General features: G+C 38.4%; 1 protein-coding gene across 1 annotated transcript; it reads right to left on the reverse strand.

The window, feature by feature from the left end:
• Positions 1–4,888: 4,888 nt before the first annotated feature.
• ccka (cholecystokinin a) lies at positions 4,889–8,242 on the reverse strand. The gene is made up of 4 exons (XM_085365166.1): positions 8,143–8,242; positions 6,021–6,100; positions 5,578–5,761; positions 4,889–5,022 (listed from the first exon to the last, which is right to left on the reverse strand). Exons 1-4 carry the CDS (start codon positions 8,240–8,242, stop codon positions 4,889–4,891), a joined length of 498 nt encoding a protein of 165 aa, XP_085221292.1.
• Between the last annotated feature and the right edge of the window lie 202 nt (positions 8,243–8,444).

The raw sequence follows: 8,444 nt of genomic DNA on the forward strand, positions 1-8,444 counted from the left end.
ACAGACCCATTATAACATAACTAGTCATTTTGTATTTTTTTTTTTTTTTTTTTTTTAAATACCTTTTTCAAAATGAGTTATACTCTTACTACAGCAGATCAACTGAGTTCAGGACTTTGAACGAGACTGGATGGATAAATCTGAGCTAAGAGACCAGCAGATACCCACCTGTCTATATAAAGAGACATTTTCATCCTGTGTGCAGATAACACATGCCACCATTTTTTAATAAAGAGAAATTTTAGCTGAAATTCTTATTTCATATGTGTGACATAGGTGTACTCACCGTAATCATGCAGAAAACTTAGAATAGAAAGTGAAAAACTTCAGATGACTCCAACAGAGAGCTACAATGTTCTTGTGTATTCGATGAGCCTCCAACCAGGAAGCATGTTAACAGTTACATTCATACTGTCCTCAAGTGCAGCTCAATGACGATTTCTCTTTATCCAACAACAGATGAAACTGCGCTGAAAAATCAGTCAAGCAATGCCACCAATGAGTATTTCACTCATTACATTAAATTCATTGAGTTGTCTGATCATTCAACATGTTTTCAATGTAAACAGAGGGTTACCAAATTATTACTTAAGGTAATATAACCATGTTGTGTTCTATTACATTGGTCCTTCTTGTGTTCTGCACACGAAAACATAGAGTGGTGACAGTTCTGTGACGGCACATCAAAGTCAGTCACTTGAATATGAATGAATGTTGTGAATGTTAGCACGTAATAGAGCAGGCAACATTATGAGCTGTATTTGTGTATAAAGGCAAAAATGAAAAGTATCTTTCATTACAAGTTTGTGAAAATTCAACTCCAAGCATGTGTGAGTCTTCTTTTTCCTGCTGTTCCCACAGAAGCCCCACAATTCATCTCTCACACATCTTTGCACTTTTTAACAAATCAATGAGGTAATTACTGCACACAACAGTCTGTGGAGGTCATTAAGGTATCCAGTAATCGACTGTTCATATGCTGCAATACCACTTTTTTTTTTTTTTTTTTTAAATGTGTGTCCGTAAGTCTGCAAATTAGTAATGTAATTACACTGCCTGGCCAAAAAAAGGTAACCACCTGGATTTAACTAAGCAAATGGGTACAAGCCCTCCTATTGGATAATTACTGCATAGGTCTTTCAGCTGGCAACAAGTTGTTTAACCCCCACTGGTGCAATGAGTTGCTTCTCATTTCATAAACAACCATGTCGAAAGACTCATCTCGTGGTCGTGGAAAAGATGATAGTGTTTGGAAAGGGTCAAATCATTGGCATGCATTGATAAAAGATAACATCTAAGGAGATGCAGAAACTACTAAAATTGGATTAAGAACTGTCCAACGCATTATTAAAAAGTGGAAGGGTTGTGGGTACCCAATCGTCTTCGAGGAAGAAACGTGACCGGAAAAAAATTGATTGTGATCGGATATCACTTAAACATTTGGTGAAATCTAATTTTAAAAAACAACAACAACAACAGTAGAACTCAGGGCTATGTTTAATAGTGAAAATAAGAGCATTTCCACACACGCAATGCAAAAGGAACTCAACAGATTGGGACTGAATAGATGTGGAGCCCAAAAAAAAAACCACTGATCAGTGAGGCAAACCGAAAAAAAAAGAGGCTTCAATTTGCTAGGGAGCATAAAGATTGGACTGTGGAGCAATGAAAGAAGGTCATGTGGTCTGATGAGTCCAGATTTACCTTGTTCCAGAGTGATGGGCGCAACAGGGTACGAAGAGAGGCAGATGAAGTGATGCACCCATCATGCCTACTGTACAAGTCTGTGGGGGCAGTGCTGTGATCTGGGGTTGGGGTCTGTGTGTGTTTCAGGTACTGCCCTCTCAAAGACTGAATGAACCAGCATTACAGCCATGGGTCATTGTGAGCATCACAGGGAAGGTTGAAGCCGCCCACTGCACCTGTAAGGCCGGAGTCCCGGAGACCTGCACCCATGTCCCTGCTCTTCTGTTTAATGTAGAAGCAACAGTGTTGATCTGTGGCACAAGGACTGTTACAGATGAACCTGCATACTGGGTTTTGCTGGGTAATGTGACCAAGATACAGCCAGAGGTTGGACATAAGATAGACTTCTCCTCTTCAGCTGCCCAAAAAAGGCTCTTGATCAAAACATAAACAGACCATCCGTATTGAAAGGTAAAAGAAAAAACACTATCATCATCAATACAAGATGTTGGTAAAAAAAAAATTATCCAACACTGAATGGAAATAAATCTTGTGACATTGCAGAAGCTTATTGAAACAATGCCACAGCGAATGCCTGCTGTAATCAAAGCTAAGCCAGGTAGTGTATCTTAGTAATTGTGAGACTTCTTCTTCAAAATGGTTCACTTATCTCATGGCCTCACTGGTCCAACTTCCAGTAGATTTGAATGAATCACAAGTAAGCCTGCAATCTGGGACAGAAGTACTCTATTGTGATAATATTTTAGTGTAAGGTCTTTAAGCTATGATGGGATTTTTCATTGTCATAACATCATAACTAATATTGGTAAGTTAATATCACAGTAAGTTGATAAATCTATGAATGATTATCTGTCTCTCTGCATTGGTCCTGTAACAGGCGACCTGTTCGGGGTGTCTCCTCTCGCTCTATGGCAGCTGGGGTCAGTTCCAGCCTCCCCGTGACTTTAAATTGGATAAACGGAAGAGAATTCCTTTCCACGTGTTCATCAAAGAGCACCTATCAGTATATTTATATCACTTTTGCCAGTTTCGCACACAAAGACTTCAAGTACAAATTTAATTAGAAACAGAGCCAGAGTTTAATTTGTCTTTCTGTTTTCATATTTGTGAGGAAGATAATTTTTTATTTTGCCCCTCATCAGCATTTAGTTCATTTCACCAGGAGATTTGTTTTTATTATTTTAGGGCTTTTTATTTTATTCACAGTACTCATCCTAACTTCATTGCATTAGGACTAACAGATCATTAACATAATCCACTTTAATTAATCCCCAGGCACGAACACAAACACTTTTAAAGGCAAAATGAGCTCTTTGAGACTTAAGTCTGATTTAAATTATAACCTTTTCTAGCTACCAGCTCCTTTGTCCCAATGCTAATCCCTGGAAAGCTATTTTACTTATAGTGGGCACAAATGAAAATGTTTTGGCTTTCTTTTGCTGAAATCCCACACTGGGTTGCACCAAAGGTTTGTAAAAAAAAGAGACATCCATTCTTTCTCTTCTGCAGTGATCAAATCTAACACTATATAGAGAACTGCCCCACCACCTGTGCCCTGAAACCATAAGATCATGAGACTGAAAAGAAAGCGTTTGAATTTCTTGCTGACATTGGAGGAAAACAAAGCTTTAATTGGAGTTTCACTGAATCTGTAGAAACAAATGATTTAATACAGAGAGTTAACCTTTATATATAATAAAGGCCGTTAAAAAAAGAAAAGAAAACATTTCTAATCTGTAGATTTAATATCTGCAGCATCCTGATGTTATTGTGTCTGCCACTGAAGTCCATTATGCAAAGTCAGGGAGACTCCCAGGTATCAAACAGACAACACTTTGTGCTTGTCAAAACCTGTTTTGCCCTTTTCACACTGCACACTGCAGCAGCCTGCCATGTTAGCCACTTTTCACCCAGTTCTCCCAGTTTCTAGCACGATCAAAGATTTTTGAATGATGTGTCACATTCAGTGTTGAGCATGGTGTGATATGAAACAACATGCTTTTTATTGTTGTGTCGTTTTTGTTTTTTTATTGTGTAATTTTATGAAGATTAGTTTGCAGAGGACACCTTAAGGGCACATTAAAAGTCTACAGATACATTCATACAGTAACGCTCAGTAAAATTAAGCATTTTAACAGTACTTTAAAATACGAATGTCTAAATCCTAAGACACTGATTTTTCTCACTGGAAATATATTTAAAGGGTGTTATGTTTAACAGCTTTTTGTAATTTTTGCCTTTTAACAGTTGAAGTTGTTGGACTTACAGTGCTAAACAAATTAATTAGATCTCCACCCAGTGTAAGTTTAATGTCACAGAAGCCCTAAATTAACAATAATGGTAATTGCCAAAATCATTTTTAATGTTTCTGTAATGGGTTAATCCAGCAGCATATTAATCGAAATGATGTTTTTAGTGCAGTTCTCAGAGCACTGGCTTAAATTTAGTCATATAAACATGATTTATTGCAGACTAAATGATAATCTTTTTTAGTTTTAAACAAGTTTTGACTCATTGCTAAAATATTTGTGATTTCTTAGTTAAGCTCTGTATATCCACTGAAATGGAAATGTGGCATTTCCCATTGTTATACCAGACCTACTGTTTCTTCACTGATCTGTTAACACCAAAAAGCTAACATTGCATTTGTCAAAAACAACTTAACTAACAATGAATTTATGGTAACAAGCATCTGCTGTGTAACCAATGTCTAATAGCATTAGCAGATCGTGAGCTACTCATGTAACTTTAAGTAAGAAAGTACTACCAAACAAATTAAAAACTCTATGCTGGTCAGAAAATTACAGTGACCCCATATTTTAAGAAATCAAAACACCTTTTTTCCATGAAAAAACTTTTTTTGTGACTCATTTTTAGTGATTACCATCCAAACCACAGAGAGAGTGAGGGACTAAGAAAGCACTGCGGGATGGACAAGCATTGCTACCTTTGGTCTTAACAGCAACACAGATATACAATAATGTGCCGTAAGTTTTGGATTGAAGTTTGTGGTTCGTAGATTGAAGGATATGTGCTGAGATATACTTCTCACTAAGTCAGCTCTGGTGGGCTGAGAGTGCAGTGTGAAAAGGGCTCCAGGTTTTTTAAAATAAAAACTTTAACTGGTGATGTTGGAGGTTTTGGGCTCAGCGTTCGAAGAAACAAAGCCGTGCCTTCAGGACTAGTATTCGTACTCCTCTGCACTACGCCGTCCGAAGTCCATCCAGCCGAGATAATCTCTGTCCTTTATCCTGTGGTTGGGGGGGAGACCACTGGCTCTGCTGCTGAGGGAGGATCTGGTGTGGTAGGCAGAGCCTAGAGGAGACATGGATGAAACAAACTAAACAAAAGAAAACATTCACTGCATTTCATAAAACTTATGTTGTTCTTCTTCTTTTTTTTAAACTACCCATACTGTATGATAATAATATACGGTCTATCTTCCAAATGGCACTGTTGATCTAACTCATGCTGACTCGCTGTGTTTCTATTTCTGTCCATGAGCTCAGCAGGTCTCGTAGTCACACAGCGTTTACTTGAAAGAAAAAAACCGATGCGCGGTGACAGAGGAAGCAGAGAGTGAGGTCAGGAGGTAGGCAGACGACTATGATAGAGGGCGCAGGCAGAAATGTTAGGGGAGTAGCAAGCGTGGAAAGATGAAGAGAGGAGGCCAGAGGGAGGTGGGAAATGCCAGATGGTGGGACTGAAACACAGCATGAATGAACGCAAGCTGCAGAAGGATGGATGTGAGGAAGAGGGAAATATGAGCATGTAATGAGATGACAAGTAAAGGGAAAAGGGAAAGGCGGTCATTTTATTTTCTCTTCCCATCCTTTGTTCTCTTATTCTGTATCGGCAGTCTGATCACACCTTTCCTAGAGATGAGTCTGGCCAGAAGCTGGTTCAGGCTGTCTGGAGTGTCTGCGTCCTCTTGGTGCTGGCTGTAGTTGATAAGATGCCCTGAGAGGGGCGCTGGAGCGGAGCGAGCCTGCCGTTTCAGGCTGGGAGAAGGGAGAGATCCGCTGCCTGAGAGAAGAGCCGTACTTTCAGCTGTCTGTGGAGAAAATGACACATTTATGAAATAACACATTTAAAAAGTAATAAAAAAAAATAAAAAAATTCAAATGAAAAAAAATATTTATCCTCCAGTGGAAAATTGAATCCAATTGTACCACGTGGAGGCAATTTAGACATTAAAGTTTGTAATCAGGGTCCTACTCCACTTCCCTTAATTGGCAATGTACGCGCTGTTTAGCTCTGCATAGTGTGTGTGTGTGTGTGTGTGTGTGTGTGTGTGTGTGTGTGTGTCTTACAATTGATTGTGAAGGCAGACTCAGGGAACCACTGGACAAAGCAGCCAGGATAACACAAACACAGATGCCTACATTCATGGCTGGATGGAGAGACAGGGAGAGAATAACAGTTAAACAAACTCAATAGCACATTTCCAGTTAGTCTTTATTTGCTCTTTACTGCCTCTCATCTGCCCTCTTCTCTCTTTCTGTCTCACCTCAGCTTGCTAAGGGAAAACAAACCAATGCAGGCAATATTGGCTTTGCAAAAAGCAGCAATAAATCAATTTAAGGTCATTTAAACACATCGGGTGAGAAAGAGATGACTCTTTAATGGTTCTGCCTCGAACTACAGCAAACATTATTTCATGTTTCATAAATACTCTCCTGCTCTGCCTGTGACAGAACGGCTTCATGTTTACACACAGACACATACATGTATATGTATGTGCTGTTTGGAGTTGCGGTCTCTATAGTCGAATGTTGATCTATGTGCTGTTTTTTGAACGGGGCTCACAGGACAGTCGGTGTCACACAGAATCAATACATGAAGTTTACTCACACTGAAAGCAGAGGCATGAAACCTTTTTAACCCCTCATGTAAATACATATAATATTATTAAACATAATAATAAATACATTTATAGATGTTTCTTATTAATTTGGTTAGAAGATCATTTTGATGATTTATTTATTTTATTTTGATCTTGAAGCCTGCCAAAGCAGCATATTATCTTTGATGAATAATGTTTTACTCCCGAAATTTATTTCCAAAGGAAAATGAGTTAAAGTGGATAATTAGATAAAACCAACAGCAAAAGCTGCTTGGAGGCTTTCAATCTCAGATAAATCAAAAACCCCACTGCCTCAGTCTGTCACAGTGTTACAGCGCTCTGCTGCGTCTCTCTGTGTTAATATATTTACTAAGTCAAGGATGATCTTTTTACAGCCCATAAACACCAGAACATAGATATGCAGGAGAGCATAACTTTGCCATGGTTTCTACCTTTGCAGAACAAATAAAAAAATAAGTGTTTTAGATTTTTCATTTATTTTATGTACTGAGTCTTTGTTCTTAGTCTAGATCCTTTTGTACCGTTAACAGTCCAGAACGTCTTCTAGTCGTTGTTCACTGGTCAAATCATTACAGACGTGCAGGTGAAATCGCCCTCCTCTGCAGTTTTAAACCAACTGAAATGGAGAATTTCTTCTTGTGTGATTTTATCACCATAAGTCCAGTGAAACGTTTGGTTTGAATAATTTGTTTAAACGGACACAGCGGTGGTGTAAATAGCCATTCTGCTCATGCTAATATAATTCCTTTTAGCAGCTGGTCATTGTCTCTCAATCATTATGTAATAGGCTGGTAATGATGTGATAATGTAATGTATGTGACAGCTCTCCTCTCCTCTCCTCAGAAAACAAAATGAGAAAATAACACTTTTACCCATCACTACTTAGTTTATACACAGAGATTAAAAAAAAAAAAAATAGCTCCTATGAAATGTGATGAGGAATTTCTTTCCTACTTTCTTTTAACTCCAACTCTTGGAATGATAATTTTATCCACAACAAAGGTCAAATGATGCTCACAGAACCAGCAGCTTCTGTGAGCATTTAAACACAAACACAGAGTTTTCCTCCAGATAAAAGTTAGGGGCAAAATTAAATTTCTTATGTGGTCATTTGGACACTCAGACATAATTCTCTTTCAGCTCAGCTTTCAGCATGGATCTATTTTTACTCATCTGTTACTTTTTAAAGACTTTTAATCATAAATATTGTATAATCTTTTAATAATTCTGTTTGGCTCGTGTATGAATATAATTTTCTTTCATTAAAACCCACCACTCACTTAAATAAAGAGAAGAAAAGATCCACTGTAATAAACATTTCATTTGTGCTCTAAAAAGGCAAAAGAAGAAAACGACATATAGATGGATAACTATCTATATAAATACCAGTCCAGTCTTTACTTGTCTACAGTATTCTCATTTTCAGTGTATAAATAACTGAAAATGAGGGGACAGGACACCTCAAAGCATTAGTGAGTGTGTGTAACCATCCTCCTGTGACAGGAAAACAGAGAAATAAAATGAAGTTTTAAAATGAAACAAACTGCAGAGAATATTTTAAACCTTACCTGCAGCTGTTGAAGTAAACCAGGAGAGGCTGATTTGAAGATAGTGAGCTTTGCTCCACTGATGAGGCTGTGACTGAGTATGAGATTGAGAGAAGACCATACTTTATACTGACAGAGAGGGAGGGGGAGGAGCCTCGGCCTGTGGGAGGAGCCTGGTGCTGGTGCAGAAAGTGACAGCGCTGACGCCAGTGAAGACGCAAACATGCATGTAAACTTAGAAAGCATAATGAACGCTCACACACACTTCCACATGTACCCACGCCAATCTAGGAGAGAGAGGATTGGGACAAAGGTGGCAGCTT

This window comes from Diplotaxodon limnothrissa, linkage group LG11 (genome assembly GCF_057381915.1).
Source record: "Diplotaxodon limnothrissa isolate DT_005_m linkage group LG11, D_limnothrissa_male_GT1.1, whole genome shotgun sequence".
Taxonomy (NCBI): Eukaryota; Metazoa; Chordata; class Actinopteri; order Cichliformes; family Cichlidae; genus Diplotaxodon; species Diplotaxodon limnothrissa.

What these genes read in the sequence shown, in the direction of transcription:
- ccka (XM_085365166.1), bottom strand. Translation starts at nt 8,242, where the DNA reads ATGGTCTTCTCTCAATCTCATACTCAGTCACAGCCTCATCAGTGGAGC. An exon ending in GTTTACTTCAACAGCTGCAG is followed by an intron (nt 6,101 to 8,142) that starts GTAAGGTTTAAA and finishes CTCTCCATCCAG; the next exon opens with CCATGAATGTAGGCATCTGT. An exon ending in CAGACTCATCTCTAGGAAAG is followed by an intron (nt 5,023 to 5,577) that starts GTGTGATCAGAC and finishes TGTCTCCTCTAG; the next exon opens with GCTCTGCCTACCACACCAGA.